The following is a 20590-nucleotide window of genomic DNA, read 5'->3' as shown; positions in this document are numbered from 1 at the left end:
AAAGCTTCTTCATCTGAGCTGAAAAGAGAATGGGAAGAGCATACAGGAGTGGTAGCAAGTGCTGTTTGTTTGTTATTTGGTTTTTAGGAGCATTAGCAACTAAGGCCATATTGCTCTGGGGATATGCGGTGGTCATTCCCTGACCTTTCCGCATCCTCCGTATTTGGTGGATGATGGGCTCGAACCCCGGTCTGATCAAGAAGCATGTGCTTCGCACTGCTGCTCCCACCCACCTGGCTACAGAGACGCTTGGTAGCAAGTGCAGTAACGATCAGAAGACGCCTCTTCAAAAATGGACTTGTAGCCAGTCATCCTAAGAAGAAGCCCCTCCTCACACAAAATATGAAAAAGGCCCGATTAATTTGGTATAAGGAGCATGTCAAATGGACCCCCGAGCAGTGGAAGTCAGTTATTTTCTCGGATGAAAAGAAATTCGACCTGCATGGCTCTGATGGGAGAAAAACGGTTCGCTGTAGATGTGATGAAGAATACCATACAGACTGTATGGTGTCCACAGTGAAATTCCCTACCAGCCAAATGATATGGGGGTGCATTTCGTATCGTGGAGTAGGTCACCTGCAGTTTATAAAAGATTCTGTAAATGCCAATGGATACCTGGCTATACTGGAAGGCAAATTGCTGCCAACCATTAGAGACCATTTCAACCCGCCTGCCATCGGGTGAAAAGTGTAAGTAGGCACTTCTGCAGTTACTTTAGCTTCATTTCTGCATTAGGGGTTCGACAGTAATGTGTTTACATTTGTTATAGGTGAAAAAATAGTTGGAAGAACAGTCCATTGCAACTCTTAGCCGGCCAGGAAACAGCCCAGACCTAAATCCTATAGAGAACTGTTGGCATTGTGTGGAATTTGCAGTTGCCAGAAAGAAACCAAAGACCCTTCGTGAACTTCAGGAAGCCATAATTTGTGTTTGGAACCATGAACTATCAGTTGATTATCTTCAGAAATTAATCTTGTCAATGCCTCGATAGTGTGCTGCTGTCATCAGGGCCAGAGGCAGTTTAACAAAATATTAGTTTGCACCTGGTGAATTTTTCATTTTGTTTTTCATTTAAAATGATAAACTGAAGCAAATTTAGGGCTTCTGATAACATTTCGACCATAATTGTCATGTTTACCAAAACTGTTGTATAAAGGTTGCAAATGCTCATTTTGGAATATTTTGAGAGCACCTGTTAAATATTACTTACCTTTGCCTTAATTATTAATACATATCTTTTGTTTATATTTCTATTTGTGATGCTAGTCATTAATGTAACATTCCATTGCAAAAAAAGGGTTATAAATGTAAAATTCATAGGTGATGCACTTTCTTTGAACCCAGTGTAGATGTTAACCAATTATTATCCAAAATATAAGTTTCAGGAGGAGCAATAAGGACAAAAATTAAGAAGGGGAATATCTGTAATGTCCTCATGCCAAGAGAGATTGGAAGTCAGGATAATCCCTAATAGAGATATGTGATCTTGTCTAGAAATCTAAGTGTCATCAAAGATAAGCTTAGGAGCAGAAGGATCCTTTTTGCGAGATGTAAGACAGGACTAAATTTTAGAAGGATTGAAATCAATTAAGTAATCTCTGCCCCACTGGAGAATTTTCTGGAGACCAGCACTTAGGGAATTGGTAGTAGTGGATATTCAAGAAGTTGAAGCTGTTTGTGTAGAGCAAGGTTTCTCAAACTGGAAGGAGGAATGCAATGTGCTATCATCAGCAAAAATACAGACAGGATTTCTGGTCAATAGAAGGAGATCATTAATATACAAGGGAAAAGAGTGGGAGAAAAAAACTGAACCTTGGGGAACACAAGTATTAGTGGAGAAGACATAAGACATACCTTCTACCATCACACACAATGAGGGGGTCAGAGAAATAACTGGATACCCAATTACACAAAACAGTTGGCAAATATTGGCATTAGTAGAGGCATATGATGCAAGAAAAGAAGCTTGCACAGCATCAGCCAAAAAAAAAAAAAAAAAATCTAATTTTACCCATCCATTAGGCACCTCCATAGCCAGGTGGGCAGGAGCAGCAGCACGTAGCACACGCTTCTTGATTAGACCAGGGTTCGAGCCCATGACCACCAAATACAGAGGATGCGGAAAGGTCAGGAAATGACCACCGCATATCCCTGGAGCAATATGGCCTTAGTTGATAATGCTCCTAAAACCCAAACAACAACAACAACAACCCCAACCCATCCATTCGCTCCAAAAGTTTGTCCAGTTCTTCCTTGAATTTATTTAAACTAAAAATTTCCTAACAACAGATGGTGCCTCCGTGGGCAGGAGTGGCAGTGCATAGCACACACTTCTTGATTAGACCAGGGTTCGAGCCAGTGACCAACAAATACGGAGGATGTGGAAAGGTCAGGAAATGACCACTGCATATCCTCGGAGCAATATGGCCTTAGTTGCTAATGCTCCTAAAAACCAAATAACAACAACAGATGGAAGTTTGTCATTGTGGAAGTTGATAGCCTAAATAAATTCAAAGAACTGGACAAACTTTTTGAAAAATATTCATGCCAAGCACAATCAAAAGCGTTTGAAATTTCAAGAGCAATTTCTTTAAGTATCATCAAACTTTTCCATTGAATTTGTCCATGGATGGGTAACATAAGCCAGAATATCACCGGTGGATCTACACTGATGGAATCCATACTGGCGATCGTTGATCAGACGGAAGGTTTCTAGGTAGTTTAAGAGTTGGCAGTTAATTGATTTCTTCATAACTTTAGAAAGAGTAGAAGTAATTACAATGGGACGATAATTGGATGGGAGGGACTTGTTACCCTTTTTAGGAACTGGCTGTATATAAGCAAATTTCCAAGCAGAAGGAAAAACACCTTTGGAATAAGAAAGTGAAAAAAGGAAGCAAAGTACAGGAGTAAAATCAGGAGCACAGGTTTTGAGAACAAGTGGAGAAATACCATCAGGACCTGGAGTTTTCTTAGCATCGAGATTCGTCAAAATCCTTCTGACATCCTTTTGACGGAAGGTCCCAGGAGGCATTGAATGGAGTGTGTTGGGAATGATGGGAGGTGTTTTACCAAGATCATTAATACATGAGTTGGAAGAAAAATGGGATGCTAGCAGGTCCGCTTTATCCTTGGCTGAAGTGACAACAGAACCATTTGGTTTTGATAGAGGTGGGAGCAGAGATGGGCAAAAGTTCCGACCAATAGCTTTGGCAAGAGACCAGAATGCTCGGCTACCATTAGGACAAGAAGCAAGTTTTCTACTCTTAGCCTGTTCAAAACCTAGTTTGGACTGATTATTGACCACTTTACAATTGTTGCGAGCTTTGGTGTAGGCAGAAAATGAAACTGAAGAATTGGAAACATATGCAACGTTCTTCTCTTGAACAGCCTTAGCATTTTTATTGGAAAACCAAGGTTTAGATAAAGGACGAGATTTTAAAGTGGAGTGTGGAATAAAGGATTCCATTCCTACAAGAATAATTTCACTGACATGATCTGAGCAAACGTTGACATCAGAAGTTTTGAAACAGTAATCCGACCAAGGAAAAGAAGAAAAGAAATCTCGCGGGTCATCCCATTTTGCATTATTGTAATGCAAAACAATATGAGGTTGGGAATAGCCATGAAGTAAAGGCTCCATTGGAGAAGAGACAATCACTAAGTTGTGATCTGAGGTACCTAAAGGACCACTCACTTCGACAGTGTACTTAGAAGGATTTGTGAGAAAAAGATCAAGATGTTGGCTGTATGGTTAGGATTGTCCGGTATTCTTGTAGGTAAATGAACAATCTGTGCACAGTCATTAGAATTGCAAAAGCCTCAGCATCTCGACCAGTTGGATCGGTGTGACTAGAAAACGGAATCCAGCTGGAGTTGTGAACTTTAAAATCACCATGAAAATTACCTTACTGTTAGGAAAGTTGGACTGGAGAAAGTCAAGTTGCAAAGAGAGGAAGTCAAAGAGCTCCAAGTGATTAGTGAAGTTGGGAGAACGGTAGAGGCAACAGATGAATTTGACACAATGAGGTAAAGAAATTTTAATCCAGAGGAGATTCCAAATTGCCAAATCTCTGGCAGGGAATATCAGAATGGATATATGCACAAGTACCACCTTTGAGGCAAAAGGAATCATACAGTGAATAATTTGGGCAACTGAGATGAGCAATTGTTGAATTAACTGATAATTGAGATTCTGTCAGAAAAGTACATGGGGTTTGGCAGACTGCAAGTGGAAATGGACATCGGTGAGATTAGAACTGAGACCACGTATATTTGTGAAATGAACTAGGAAGTGTTTGGGAGGTTTAGATCTTTTCGCAGATAAGCTTACTCTATTAGTTTGACAATTCATGGTGTATTCAATAGTAAGAAAAAGTGGTGGGGACATGCTGTATGAAGTAATGAAATTTTTGGATATGCGTACACATGGTAAGAATATACCCAGATCCTTGACATAACGTGGCCTTGACAATGCCCCCCCCCCCATACACACTACTCGGACTCCCTCCAGTCACTATCTGGCAGAGTAGAGGTAGCAGGATTATACACTATCTGATCCAGAAGTCTCCTAAAGAGTTACCAATAGGTTCGGTTCAGTGTACTAACTAGTGGCCGGCCTGCGAACACTGTTTTAGAGCTGTACCCTCGAAATGTAAGGAAGATTGGATCTCGCCATGATGTACATCATAACCTCAAAAGTCATCAGTCATACTGCATGATGGAAAAGATGGGGAAGGGTTGACCAGAACTTAGCTCTGGAGACTAAACATGGATTGCCCCACTTCAAACCTCCAATAAGCAAAGTGGTGGTAATGCACCGGTTGATGAGAGTCATCTACCACCTAGTGAACTAAATGATTATTAGATGATTATCAGATAACATCAAGGCTTACAATACAGGAACCATTAGCAGGCTGTGATCATGCAGTCATTAACCATTTACCACAACCCTCTGCCTCCTGCCCTGAAGCCACCCTGCTAGCTATTTAAAGATTTTTCATGATTCCAACCTGTTCCAGCTTATAAAATAGCCACTCATGTGGGACTGAGTCATATGCTTTGCTGAAATCTAAATAATGTTGAAATTATTCCCTAAATCCATCTTACAAGTGACCCCGTCAAAATAGCTAACCAGATTTGTTAAACATGATTTTACCTTTACAAAACCATGCTGCGTATCCTTCAGAATTCTATTTCCATCTAAATGATCCTAAATTCCACCCTTGATCATTGCCTCCATGATTTTCCCTACTACTGAAGTTAGACTGACTGGTCAGTAATTTCCCACTACATTCTTAGAAACGCCCTTATGTATTGGAGATACATTGGCACTTTTCCAATCCAATGAATCTCTCCTGAGTTCAGTGATGTGCACACAATTAGCCTTAATGGTTCAAATTATAGGGTATATGCCATCAACCCCATGTGCCTTACCTGCCTGTAGGCTAAACGTTTTTTCATTAAATAATCATGTGAAATGTCAATATCATTAATTACATATTTTTCAACTTCACTCTGATAATTTCTCATTCACATAAAGGGTTTTACTTCTGTAAATATTGATTATTATTATTATTATTATTAGCTACGTGGTGCAAGGAAGCCTGAGGATTATGCTACACCAGCAAAAAAAAAAAAAAAAATTCCCGATTTACCCTGAGAGAGAAAGAGAGAGAGAGATAGACAAAAGTAGAAGGGAATCACCAAAAAAAGAGAAGAATGATGATATCTAGCTCAGGACCCTGGGTGTGCCAAGCCGATACTCACCAGATGTAAGCTCCTGGGGTTAAATGATGCAAAGTAACTGTTGAGTTCATCTATAACATTGGCTGGGGCATCTAATACTATCCCACATCCATTACATGAGGGTATGATTTGATTTGTCCTTCTCTTCTTTGCATTTAAATATGTGAAGAATTCCTTATCCCCACTTTTTGCTCTCTTTTGTGGCGATTTCTCATAATCTGTCTTTTCCAGCCCAAACTTTTCTGGGGAAATATTAATTTGTAGTTTATTAATATTAATTAATAAGATAAATTTATAGCTGTTATAGCCTTCAGTATTTTTTTATTGCTCTGTAACTTTTCCATGCCATCTTTTTCTGTTCAAGTAATCTGGCAACTTCATTATTCATCCAACATGGAATCCTGCTTGTGGAGTCCTTTTTTAATGGTATATAGGCATTCAAGGCTTCTGTGATTAATGTTTTAAAGGTATACCATAATTCAATTGTATTCATCTCTGTGAGATATCAACCCAGTTAATAGAGGCCGTGTAGCACCTTAAGCTGTCGTAATTTCCTTTCCTGAAATTATACCCCTTTCCTTTGCTTTAACTACTGCTACATCTCTTCATTGTCCACCACAGAACGCCGTGATCATTTCCTGTTACTGATTCCTGCACTAGTTTCAGCCCTACTATGCCATCTGATATAGTAGGGTGATGATGATGAGGTCCAGAATATTCTTTTCCCTAGTACTTTCCCCTAACATGTTGATACATATAACAACCATCTAGTTGATTTAACAATTTTGTCCCCCATGTCGAGTTTCCTTCCGATTTGCTCCAATCAGTTAGAGACAAATTAAAATCACCCATAATAAGACATTCATGCTTACTTACCCATTCCATTAGTATTAGCATTAGTTGAGGCATATGATGCAAGAAAGCAAGCTTATAGAGCATCAGCCAAAAAAAAAAAACAAAAACACTTCCCATTTCACCCATCCAGTTACAACAAATGTTTGTCTAGTTCAGCCTTAAATTTACTTAAGCTATCAACTTCCACAGCAACAGATGGAAGTCTGTTCCAGCAATAAACTACCCGCTGGTTAAAGGCAAACTTCTGCACATCTATTGTACAACTGTCTTTCCTCAATTTGAATCTGTGCCCCCTTAGGTTCTTAATCTCAGCAAGTGGAAGTATTCCATCAGCATTGAGCCTGCTCAAACCATTCAAGGCCTTGTACACCTCGATCAGATCACTTCACAGGTGATCTGATCGAGGTGTACAAGGCTCCAGATGCTGCCACTGATAGAATTTAGGCCTCTCCTGGTAAGAGAACCCCCTTTGTTCCTCTCACCAATCTTGTTGCTCTTCTCTGTACCCGTTCTAGCAACTCTATATCCTTTCTAAAATGAAGCCTCTAGACCTGTATGCAGTACTCAAGGTGTTGCCCAACCACTGCCTTACACAAAGGTATAATCACCTCCTTGTCTATGCTAGCTAAATTCCTATATATCATTGCTAAAACTCAATGACCTGCTCTGGCAGCCCGTCTGCATTGCTCAGAGAACTTCATATATGACTGCACAATTACCACCAGGTCTTTTTCATTTTCCACCTCCCTAAGTGTAGTACCACACAGTTGGTACGTTTCTCTTGGGTTACTGTTACCCATATACAGTACTTTGCATTAGTCAATATTAAACTTCAATTGCCACTTTTCAGCCCATCTACCTAACTTTTCTAGATCCTGTTGCAGTAGCATACTGTCTTTACTATCATTAACAACTATGGCAACTTTTGTATCATTTACAAATGTGAACATTAAGCTTGATATACATTCATCGATATCATTAATAAATACACAAAACAACAATGGGCCCAGCACCAAACTCTGGGTGACTTCACTAATAACATTAGTCCATGTATAGCAGTGTGTATTTATTACTACTCTCTGCTGTCTCCCAATCAACCATCCCTTTATCCATTGCAGCAACTTCCCCTTAATGTCATATTGCTCCAATTTGTACAGCAGTCTTCCATGTGCAATGGTATTAAAAGCTTTCCTGAAATCCATGTATATGATATCAAAATGATTTTTTGTATCCAGTTCCTTTGTGACCACATCGTAGCATCCAATCAAATTGGTCAGACAAGATTTCCCCTTAACAAACACACGCTGTGTCTGAACTATTACTGCAGTCTTGTCTAGGCGATGTTGCATCACTTCTTTAACCAGTGACTCCATTATTTTCCCCGGAACAGAAGTTAAACTAACAGGTCTATAATTATTATTTTTTTATTTATTTTTTTTTTATGAAAACCCGAAACACGAAAGGTATCAAAACCTATAGTACTTAGTACCGTGCATGGATTGAAGGAGAAGTATGGGGAGAGGGAGAGGCCGGAAACTTTGCTCTCGAGACTAAACATGGGTTTCACCACTTCAAGCCTCCAATAAGCAAAGTGGTGGTATTTCACCGGTTGATGAAAGTCATCTACTACTGTCACCCTTTGAATCCCCTTTGTGAATTAAGGATATATTTGCCATTTCCAGTCCAAGGGGTCCTTCCCTGAATCTAAGGATGCTCTCATAATTATGGCCACGGTTTTGCTTACTTCCCTCACTGCCTCCTTTAATATAACTGGATAGATTAATGGATGAAGGTTTAGGCCTAAATGGTTATCAAATGAACTAATGAGACTTGTGACAGAGAAGAAAAATGCATGGGATGCATATAAATTATCAAGCGACTTAGAAGCCTATGGCAGATATAAGATAGTCTGTAATCAGGTCACAAAGGATTTTGTTTGTTTGTTTTAGGGTTTTATGGCGCATTAGCATCTAAGGCTATAATGCGCCAGGTCACAAAGGAGGTTAGGCAGGCGTAGGCAGATTACGAGAAATCTTTGGCAAAAGATGCTAAGAAAAACAGCAAGGATTTCTTTACTTATATAAACTCTAAAGAGAAGGGGATGAATCTGATTGGTCCACTTGATATCGATGGTTCAACTGTTCACGATCCTGCTCAGATAGCAAACAAACTGAATGAGTATTTTGCATCTACATTCACACATGAGGAGTTATTAAGGTTTGAAAATGGCAGAAGGTTATCAAATTGTAGCAGGGTGCTTAATGATTTTGTAATAACTGAGAGCAAAGTGGAGGAGAAATTGTTGAAGTTAAACTTAAGAAAGGCACCTGGGGTGGATGGGATCTATCCAGTTATATTAAAGGAGGCAGCAAAGCAACTAAGTAAACCCTTAGCCATAATTATGAGAGCATCCTTGGACTCAGGGGAGGTCCCCATGGATTGGAGATGTGCAAATGTATCCCCAATTCACAAAGGGGGATCGAAAGGTGACATGAGTAATTACAGACCAGTTAGTTTAACTTCTGTTCTGGGTAAAATAATGGAGTCACTGGTTAAAGATGCATTGCAGGATCATCCAGACAATACCTCAGACACAGCATGGGTTTGTTAAGGGAAAGTCTTGTCTGACAAATTTGATAGGATATTATGATGTAGTTACAAAGGAACTGGATGCAAAAAATAATTTTGATATCATATATTTGGATTTCAGGAAAGCTTTTGACACTGTTGCGCATGGAAGACTATTGTCAAATTGGAGCAGAATGGTATTAAGGGTAAGTTGCTACAATGGATAAAAGGATGGTTGAGTGGGAGAAGATAGAGGGTGGTTATTAATGGGTGCTGCTCTTCGAGAACTAATGTTATTAGTGGAGTCCCACAGGGTTCGGTGTTGGGTCCTCTGTTGTTTTGTATATTTATCAATGATATTGATGAAGGTATATCAGGCTTAGTGTCGAAGTTTGCAGATGATACAAAGGTTGGCAGGGTTGTTAATGACAGTAATGGCAGTGTGCTACTGCAACAGGATCTAGATAATTTGGGCAGATGGGCTAAGAAGTGGCAACTGAAGTTTAACCTTGACAAATGCAAATTACTGCATATGGGTAGAAGTAACCCCACCTATGTCAACTGGATGCACTTCGTTAGAGTTTATGTGTTTTTTAACTAACAGCATTACCCCTCCTCCCTTTCTACCCTATCTATCCTTTCCGTACACATTGTACTCCCCAAATTCCAATTCTGCACTACTTATATCTGTGTGACACCACGTCTCTGATATCCCAACAATATCTGCCTTTGATGCCTTGATCCGCACTACAAATTCATCAAATTTATGTACTATGATTATTATTATTATTATTATTAGCCATATGGTGCAAGGAAGCCTGAGGCTTATGCTGCACCAGCCAAAAAAAAAAAAAAAATTCCGCATTACTCTGTGTGAGAGAGAGAGAGAGAGAGAGAGAGAGAGAGAGAGGGGGGGGGGAGAAAAAGTAGAAGGGAATCACCAAGAAAGAGAAGAATGATGATATCCAGCTCAGGACCCTGGGTTTGCCAAGCCCATACTCAACAGATGTGAGCCCCTGATACTACTAGCATTGGTGTACATGTAAGTATACATGTACCTGTTCTTACTCTTATTAACCCTAACACAGTCCATGTATTTATTTCTTCCATGATGACTCCCAGCAGCTCTTGAAGTCCCCAGAAACTTGCTCTCTAGGCTGCTGCTTGTTACAATAGAAGCAGTGCAAGAATCGCTTTTCTCTCTGCCTGCGGTTACTGTCAATCTTTTAGTCTGTGAATTCCTCCCCCAAGGTTCTCATCATAATCTTCACAATTTTTTTTTTTGGTTAGTTGTTGGCGCATCGGCTTCTGTGGCCATAATGCACCTCCCAAGGTTTTTGCACTACTCTGATGCAAGCCCGAGGCGGGATTTGAACCCACGACCTTTGGGTTGATTCCCAATTAACTAGCATGTAGATTACTCCCACTCTCATTATACCTTTGCTTCCAACTATCTCACACCATACAGATTCTATACTGGCATGCAAAACGTCTGTATCGGGGAAAGGCTTCAAGAATGGTTAGAAAAGTGCCAGCTATGTTTTTAATGCAGCAAAATACAAGGTCATATACTTGGGGAATGGCAAACTCAAAATAACTTATGCTCTGTGGGGTTAAATTAAAAACAGTGGAGGAAGAAAAGAATCTTGTTGTTATGATATGGTCAGATATGAAGTTTTCTGAGTTGTGTAAATAAGCAGCCAGGAAAGCCCATGGTGTCCTATCAATGATTTATTGAACAATATCCTGTAGAGATAAGGAAGTCATAATCCCACTGTATATAGAAATTTTAAGATGCCACTTGGAATACTGTATTCAGATATTGAGACCTAATCTGAAAAAATACATTGAGCTTGTTAAAATGGTTCAAAGATGGGCATCTCACATGGTGAAATCAGCAAAAGGATAACTGTACGAGGAAAGGCTTTGAATATTTAGGTTACAGAGCTTGGCAACCAGATGCTTCACAGTGGACCTGGTTGATGTTTGTAAGGCTCTGAGTAGGGTTAGTAAAATGAATGAAGGCAGAAGTTTCACTGTTATAAAGAATTCCAGAACCTAGGGCTATAAATTCAAATTACAGAGGAAGTTTAGACTAGATCGAAAGAAGTTTTCTTTTAGCCAGCGAATCATTGATTACTGGAACAATTTGCCTCTACAGGTAGTTGAAGCTGAAAGCTAGAAGAAATTCAATGGTCAGCTGGATAGTTACCTAAATGAGGTGGAAAGAATACAATTTGTGTTTTATTTTATTATCTACTTTTTCATTCTTTCTTTCTTTTTTGGCTAGTCCAAAAAAAGCCTGGGGCTTGCACTATGTGACTAATACTACCCAACTTTTTTGTTACGTGACCACTTCAGAATGCAGAATTACCATGATTGACTTCTTATAGGGTCCTGTTCACTTCTAAAGATCAGTCAAAGTACTGTATTTTCCTAGAATAACATTTCTGGATTTCTCTGAGTTTTCCTGTGTTTGATTAAAACTTGCCAGCTTTATTTACTTCCTACTAATCATTAGTGTGAAGCAGCAAATTCTTTGAGGGCTATGTGCACTTTCTTTTACACTCAGATAACAGCTTTTGTTTTACTTTTATGACTTATTACTACTCCTCTCTCTTTTCCATTAACATTCAATTTACATAAACTCATCTCTCTTTATTCTAATCCATCCTCAGTTTGGTTAATTTATGCCAAATATTGTTTAATTAACCAATGATCTTTTCATCTTTTTTGCATTTTTGGTTTTTCAAAATTTGTAAACAAGCAGCATTTCAGATTACATTCAAACAATTTGTAGGCCTGGCCTCACATAAGGCATGTAGGTCACCTGTTGCCAATCCTTCACATTACTCAGATTAGCATTAGCAGAGGCATATGACTCAAGAAGGCAAGCTTATACAGCATCAGCCAAAAAAAAAAAAGTTCTGCCTTGAATTTATTTAAGCTGTCAACTTCTATACAATGACAGATGGAAGTTTGTTCCAGCAATCAACTACCCGCTGGCTAAAGGCAAATTTCTGCACATCTATTCTACAATTGTCTTTCCTCAATTTGAATTTATGTCCCCTCAGGCGATTAATCTGGGCAAGAAGAAGAATCCCATCAGCACTGAGCTCAAACCATTCAAGGACTTATATACCTCAATCACATCACCTTGCAGGTGCGTAGTCTCCAGACACTGTAATTTGCAAAACTTAAGCCTTTCTTCATAAGAGAAACCCTTTGTTCCATTCACTAATCTTGTTGCCCTTCTCTGTACTCGTTCCAGGAGCTCTACATCCTTCCTAAAATGAGGCCTTCAGACCTGTATCCAGTACTCAAGGTGTGGCCTGTCCATTGCCTTATACATGGGGATAATCCCCTCCTTATCCCTGATAGAAAAATTCCTGTATAACATTGACAAGACACCATGAGCTACTCTTGCAGACCATCTGCACTGCTCAGAAAACTTCATATCTGACTGTACAATTACCTCTGGGTGCTTTTCTTTCGCTACTACCCTGAGTGTAGTACCACACAGTTGATAAGTTACTCTGGGGTTACTGCTACCCATATGCAGAATGTTACATTTGTCACTATTAAACTTAAGTTTCCACCTCTCAGCCCATCTGACACAAGTAATCTCAAAGGCTGACACAAGTAATTATAGACCTGTTAGTTTAACTTCTGTTCCAGGTAAATTAATGGAGGCACTGGTTAAAGAAGCACTGCAGGATCATCTAGACAAGAATTCAGTTATAGCTCAGACGCAGCATGGTTTTGTTAAGGGCAGGTCTTGCCTGACCAATTTGATTGGATACTATGATGTAGTCACAAAAGAACTGGATGCAGGGAATAACTTTGATATTATATATTTGGATCTCAGAAAGGCTTTTGATACTGTTGCACATGGAAGACTGCTGCACAAATTGGAGCAGTGTGGCATTGGAGGCAAATTGCTGCTATGGATAAGGGGATGGTTGAGTGGCAGAAGACAGAGAGTGGTAATCAATGGACACTGCTCAACGTGGACTAATGTTATTAGTGGAGTTCCTCAAGGTTCAGTGTTGGGTCCATTGTTGTTTTCGGTGTTTATGAATGATATTGATGATGGGATATCAAGTTTAATGTCTAAGTTTGCAGATGATACAAAGGTTGGCAGGGTCGTTAAGGACACTACTGACGCTATGCTGCTGCAACAGGATCTGGAAAGGTTGAACAGATGGGCTGAGAGGTGGCAAATGAAGTTTAACATTGACAAATGTAAAGTACTACATATGGGTAACAGTAACCCCAGAGCAATGTATCAACTCTGCGGTACTACACTGACAGTGGTGGAGAATGAAAAGGACCTGGGGGTAATTGTGCAGGCAGATATGAAGTTCTCTGAGCAGTGCAGACGAGCTGCAAGAGTAGCTCATGGTGTCTTGTCAATGATATACAGGAATTTTTCTAGCAGGGATAAGGAGGTGATTATTCCCTTGTATAAGGCAATGGTTAGGCCACATCTTGAGTACTGTATACAGGTCTGGAGGCCTCATTTCAAGAAGGATGTAGAGCTGCTGGAACGGGTACAGAGAAGGGCAACAAGATTAGTAAATGGAACAAAGGGTTGCTCTTACGAAGAAAGGCTTAAGTTTTGCAAATTACAGAGTCTGGAGACTAGGCACCGGCGAGGTGATCTGATAGAGGTGTATAAGGCTTTGAATGGTTTGAGCATGCTCAATGCCAATGGGATTCTTCATCTTTCTCAGAATAATCACCTCAGAGGGCATAAATTCAAATTGAGGAAGGACGGATGTCGGATAGATGTGCGGAAATTTGCCTTTGGCCAGCGGGTGGTTGGTTGGTGGAACCGACTTCCATCACTTGTTGTTGAAGTTGATAGCCTAAACAAATTTAAAGCTCAACTGGACAGGTATTTCGACCGAACGGAGGGGTGAAATGGGAGAGGTTTTTTTTTTTTTTTTTTTTTTGGCTGATGCTGAATAAGCTTGCTTTCTTGCATCATATGCCTCTACTAATGCTAATGCTAATCTGCTCAACCTTTCTGGATTCTGTTGCAGTAGCATACTGTCATCAGTGTCATTAACAACCCTGCCAACCTCTGTATTGTCTGCAAACTTAGACATTATGCCTGATATATCTTCATCAATATCATTAATAAATACAAAAACAACGGACCCAACACTGAACTCTGGTGGACTCATCTAATAACATTAGTCCACGACGAGCAGTGTCCACTGATTAGCGCACTCTGTCTTCTCCCATTCAATTATCCCTTTATCCATAGCAGCAATTTTCCCCCAATGCCACACTGTTCCAATTTTTTCAGGAGTCTTCCATGTGCAACAGTATCAAAAGCCTTCCTAAGATCCAAGTATATGTTATCAAAATTATTCTTTGCATCCAGTTCCTTTGTAACCACATCATAGTATCCAATTAAATTGGTCATTAACCCTGATGATAGAATTCCAAATGAGAATTCAGAAACATAGCCAACTAGTTTTAATAACTTGGATCATCCTGTGTTCAGTAGCGGATTAAGGTCGGTTGAGGTCCCGGGTGCAGAAGAAAATATTGGGCCCCTTAAAAAAAAAAGAGAGAGACAGGGAAAATAAAAATACATGTTAATCATTTTTTTAAATAAATAAAAAATATTATGTACTATTAATGTTTTATTTCCAATAAAATTTGAATATAATATATGTATAATATAATTAATAAAAGCATAATAATAATCACAAAGTTTTGAACTAATAGTTGAACATATTAGTTCAACTAATTTGTTGGGGTTTTGGGTATGAAGTTGGGGTTTTGCGTGGGGCCCTTCAGAAGTCGGGGCCCAGGGTGTGCGCCTGGTGCACCAGCCATTAAATCAGCCTCTGCCTGTGTTTGAAATTTGTATTTTTGCTTTCTCTGTTAACATATTAGAAAACAAACTCAATATCATGTGGTATACTGCTTTTATATAATTCATTATTTTTATAAGTAAACAAATAATAGTTGAGACAAGTTTACATAATTTCCAGTCTTCTTTATTATTCAAATTATGAAATCTTACTTTTCTTTAACTAAAATGGATACTTATCAAAGTTCCAATATTAATTTATTTTTATAACAATGTCTTACAAAAATTTCATTCTAAATCAAAAAATTTCTTTGTTTAGTAAAATACTTACCAATCTAAACTTTTTGGGAATCTCCCATGTCCCAATTTTTTTGTAATCATAATGCTGTTCATACTAGAATTAAACAAAAAGAGATTATAACAAAAAGAAGCAGAACATTTTATCATTAAGCAATACACAATTATATCAAAAAATTACTCTAAGGTCAGTACATGATATATAAAAATTCTATTATTCAGAAAGAAATATTTTAATTATATCTGGTCAGTGAATAGTGCAATTTGCTAATGCACAGAGTCATCAAGAAAAGATGCAACAGAATTGAATATCTTATCATTTTTGACATACTGCACTAGCATTGGGTGCAATGGGTGCTGCTCTTCGTGGACTAATGTTATTAGTGGAGTCCCAGAGGGTACGGTGTTGGGTCCACTGTTTTTTTGTATATTTATCAATGATATTGATGAAGGTATATCAGGCTTAATGTTGAAGTTTGCAGATGATACAAAGGGTTATTAATGACAGTAATGGCAGTGTGCTACTGCAACAGGATCTAGAAAATTTGGGCAGATTGGCTGAGAAGTGGCAACTGAAGTTTAACATTGACAAATGCAAAGTACTGCATATGGGTAGAAGTAAACCCAGAAAAATGTACCAACTGTGTGGTACTACACTTAGGGTGGTAGAAAATGAAAAAGACCTTTGAGTAATTGTGCAGTCAGATATGAAGTTTTCTGAGCAATGCAGACAGGCTGCCAGAGTAGGTATTGGGGTTTTGTCAATGATATACAGGAATTTTGCTAGCAGGGAAAAGGAGGTGATTGTCCCTCTGTATAAGACAATGGTCAGGCCACGCCTCGAGTACTGCATACAGGTCTCAGGCCTCATTTTAGGAAGGATGTAGATTTGCTTGAATGTGTGCAGAGAAGGGCAACAAGATTGGTGAGGGGAATGAAGGGATCCTCTTACCAAGAGAGGCTTAAGTTCTGCAAATTGCAGCAGCTGGAGACTGGGCACATGCAAGGTGATCTCATTGAGGTGTATAAGGCCTTGAATGGGTTGAGCATGCTGAATTCTGATGGGATTCTTCCACTTGTTCAGATTATGAACCTAAGGGGGCATAAATTCAAACTGAGGAAAGACAGATGTAGAAAATATGTGCGGAAATTTGCCTTTAGCCAGTGGGTGGTCAATTGCTGGAACAAACTTCCATCTGTCATTGTGGAAGTTAATAGGTTAAATAAATTTAAGAAGGAGCTGGACAAACATTTAGAGGGAATTGTTTTGTAAGTATTACTACTACTACTGGTGTCATTAAAAGACACCAGAGCATATTATTTGAGCAAAAACATATTCAATATGTGATTCCTGCATATCTAAGACCATTCATGGAAGTAAATTAAAGTGCAATATTTTCAGGCATCCTAATCCATATTACTTGCTTAGCCCTTGGCTTATATAGGCTTGCAGAAATAATTCGGGAGAATTTTGTTAGTCAGTTATTACTTGTGATAAAATCTTCATTAATGCTCCTATGTGCATAGTTATTTACAAAGACATGGAATGTGGCCTTCCTCTTTCACCACAGCCTCTTCTGACAAGGTGGAGAATATGGTGGCATACAACATTGTCTTATGCTAAAAATTTTGATTCTACAATTGCTAGCAGGAAAAAGGAGGTGATTGTCCCTTTGTATAGGGCAATGGTCAAGCCAATCCTTGAGTATTGCATACAGGTCTGAAGACCTCATTTTAGGAAGGATGGAGAATTGCTTGAGCATGTACAGAGAAGGGAAACAAGATTGGTAAAGGGAACGAAGGGGTCCTCTTACCTAGAAAGGCTTGAGTTCTGCAAATTGCAGCAGCTGGAGACTAGACACCTGCGAGATGATCTGATTGAGGTGTATAAGGCCTTGCGGTTGAGCATGCTGAATTCTGATGGGATTCTTCCACTTGCTCAGATTTCAGATCTCTGAATTCAGAAATGGGATTCTTCCACTTCATTACGAACCTGAAGGGGCATAAATTCAAATTGAGGAAAGACAAGAATTGTAGACTAGATGTGCGCAAATTTGCCTTTAGCCAGCGGGTGGTTAATTGCTGTAACAAACTTCCATCTGTCATTATGTAAGTTGATAGCTTAAATAAATTTGAGGAGGAACTGGACAAACTTTTAAAGGGAATAGTTGTATGGAATTGGTTTTTTTTTGGCTGATGTTACATAAGCTCACATGCCTCTATTACTACTACTACGACTACTACAGTAGAATCTCATTAATACAAACCCAGTTTATACAAAATCCTTGTTTGTACAAAGCATGTACAAACAAAGATCCCCTGTGAAAAGATAGGTATTTCTATGTAAACATTTTGTCGGTGACCCTATTGTCAGGGACATGGGGAATATACTGTGCAAAAAGGATAGGTGGAATAGGACCAGGATATCTCTGCCATGGGCAAAAGTCAATGATGTTGTAGAGCAGATATCATCTTTTAAGGGCCTATTAAAATATGATATCTTTTCATGGATATTGTTGTATACATTGGCACTTCATTAAGAGTAAGAGAACTGTGGAATTGCTTAACAAGTGCAGGTCAGTGTTGAAAAAAGTTATGAGTTAAGGATCAATTTGAAAATGTCTGTAAATTTGCCCAGACATGATAGGAGGGAGTATATGATGAGAGACTTGTCCATCAATTCGGTCCTGGAGAGATAATGCAAGGCTCGGGGGTAGAAATTTTCTTAGTGTGGTCCGTGCTTGTTAACAGGAGAGACAGCTTCTATGGGAATGGGATACACTTAAATAGAAAGCATGCAAGAATATTTGCTGTTAGTATCGAGGCAGTGTTAGGTGGGTCAGAAAACTGCTAACTTGGGGGGATACACAGACTAATAGATTGACAGTATGGCCAGTAAATTAAGATTAAGAGTGGGGAAGAAAATCAGATTGTGTTATTATAATTTTAACTTCCCAGATATTGCCTGGAACTTGTGGATTGGCCACTTGCACACTAGCAAGACTTTTGTGGATTTACTGGATGATTGTTTTTTACAACAGCATGTTCAAGAGGCAACCAGAGGGAGTAATACATGTGATCTGATTATTTATTACCAGCAGTGATTCTTCATGCATTCTTCTTCTTCTTCTTCTTCTTGGTCCTTAGCTGGCAGCTGGGGGAGGCGGTTGGCCACGCAACCAGTATGCTGCTGTAGGTGCCGCAGGGTTTCGGACTTGCTCTGTGATGTTCTTCCATACTTTACGATCCATGGCGTCAGTCCTGGCCTGGTTAAGGTCGAGATGTCGGCTCTTCAAGTCATTTTCCACTTGCTTGGCCCACGTTTTCCTAGTCGCGGTCCATTGGATGCTCCATTGGGCGGGTCGTTGTCTCCAAAGGAGTGTGGATGGTATTCTGTTCGTGCCCATTCTACATACGTGGCCAAACCATCTAAGCCTTTGCTTCTGGATTTGGTCGGCAATGGTTGGTTGCTGTTGGCATCTGGTGCGGATGGTATCATTAGTGATGCAGTCAAGAAGTGAGATGCCCAAAACCTGCCGCAGGCATCGCATTTGGAATACCTCAAGTTTGTTTAAATCTAGCTTGAGACAAATCCATGTTTCTGATCCGTAAAGGAGAATGGGCAGGATCAAAGTCCAGAAGAGTCATGCATTAAGAATTTACACATAACAAAACCACTAGGGGGCAGTGATCACAGTGTGCTGATATGGGATTTACTTAAAAATGTAACTACCATCAGAGGTAAAGAGAAGGGTTTTTGCTTTCGTAAAGGTGACTACAGTGGTCTCAGACAATTTTTAAATGCTATGCAGCGGGAACTACTGATGATGTTACCAACAGCAAATTCTAAATGGAAAGCTTCAAGGAATTAACCTTGGAAGCTTCATACCAACTAAGAAATACTGTTCAAGGTTTACGCCCAAATGGATGCCAGATGAACTAATTTGACTTGTGGCAGAGAAGAAAAACACATGGGATGCATATAAATTATCAGGCAACACAGAAGTCAGTGGTAGATACAAGATGGCCTGTAATCAAGTCACAAAGGAGGTTAGGCAAGCGAAGGCAGATTACAAGAAATCTTTGGCAAAGAATGCAAAAAACCATAGGGGCTTACATCTGATGAGTATGGGATTAGCACACCCAGGGGCCTGAGCTGGATATCGTCATTCTTCTCTTTCTTGGTGATTCCCTTCTACTTCTGACTCTCTCTCTCTCAGGGTAACTCAGAAATTTTTTTTTAGGTGGTGCAGCATAAGCCTCATGCTACCTTATTTTCTCACAATCAGGGAGAAAATAATATAATAATAATAATAAAGAAAAACAGCAAACACTTCTTTGCTTATATAAACTCTAGAAGGATGGGGATGAATCAGATTGGTCCGCATGATATCAATGGGTCGACTGTTGATGTTCCTGCTCAGATAGCTGACAAACTGAATGAGTATTTTGCATCTACATTCACATATGGGGAATTCTGTAGAGAAGTGGAGAATAGAAGCTTATTAAACTCTTCACATGGAGCTAAACGATTTTGTAATAATAAAGAGAAAAGTGGTGGAGAAATTGTAGAAGTTAAACATAAGGAAGGCACCTGGAGTGGATGGGACTTATCCAGTTATATTAAAGGAGGCAGCAAAGGAAGTAAGCAAACCCTTAGCCATAATTATGAGCGCATCCTTGGATTAAGGTGAGGTCCCCACAGACTGGAGATGTGCAAATGTATTCCCAATTCACCAAGGGAGGAGATCAATGAGTGACATGAGTGTAAGCTGTATATAATGCTGTATAAGCTTTCTTTCTTGCATCATATGCTAAAGTTAATGTGTTACCCATTTTCATTTCCTTTCTTTCTTTTTGTCTTTCCTTCTCTGTCTTGTAACTTATTATTTTTACAGTTATATATATATATATATATATATACATGTATAATTAATAATAATAATAAGCTGTAGTGAAAAATCAGAATGGCTAAAAAAGAACAAAAAAAAAAAATATATATATATATATTGCGCTAGTTATGGATCAAGATCACTGCTAGTAATAGCAGAAATACCCAGCAACCATAATGAAATAAAGACCAATGGATTAGATAAGTGTATGAGTAGGGGTGCTGACCTGTCAGGTGTAGTTACAATGGAAAAAATTAAAAAGTGCCTGAAAAATTAAAGCAGATTACATAAAATTAAATGAAAATATATAAATGGTACTATATTCCCCTTCTTCCAATTACTTTTTGATGTTCTTAAATGCTACATCTTATATCTCATGTACAATTAGGCTGGCCGA

At 39.1% G+C, this 20590-nt stretch overlaps 1 protein-coding gene across 1 annotated transcript in view; it reads right to left on the bottom strand.

The window, feature by feature from the left end:
- LOC150077954 (protein Flattop homolog) overlaps positions 1–20590 on the bottom strand; it is a 40623-nt gene that overhangs the window by 10616 nt on the left and 9417 nt on the right. The window contains exon 2 of the mRNA XM_090384312.1: positions 15336–15398. Coding sequence (XP_090240438.1) covers positions 15336–15398 — 63 coding nt within the window. The remainder of the gene's footprint in view (positions 1–15335; positions 15399–20590) is intronic.

The sequence above is a fragment of the Mastigoproctus giganteus genome, chromosome 11 (genome assembly GCF_048544385.1).
Source record: "Mastigoproctus giganteus isolate SK-2022 chromosome 11, ASM4854438v1, whole genome shotgun sequence".
NCBI lineage: Eukaryota > Metazoa > Arthropoda > Arachnida > Uropygi > Thelyphonidae > Mastigoproctus > Mastigoproctus giganteus.
Note: the sequence above shows the minus strand (reverse complement) of the source record. Positions and strands in the feature narration are given on the sequence as shown.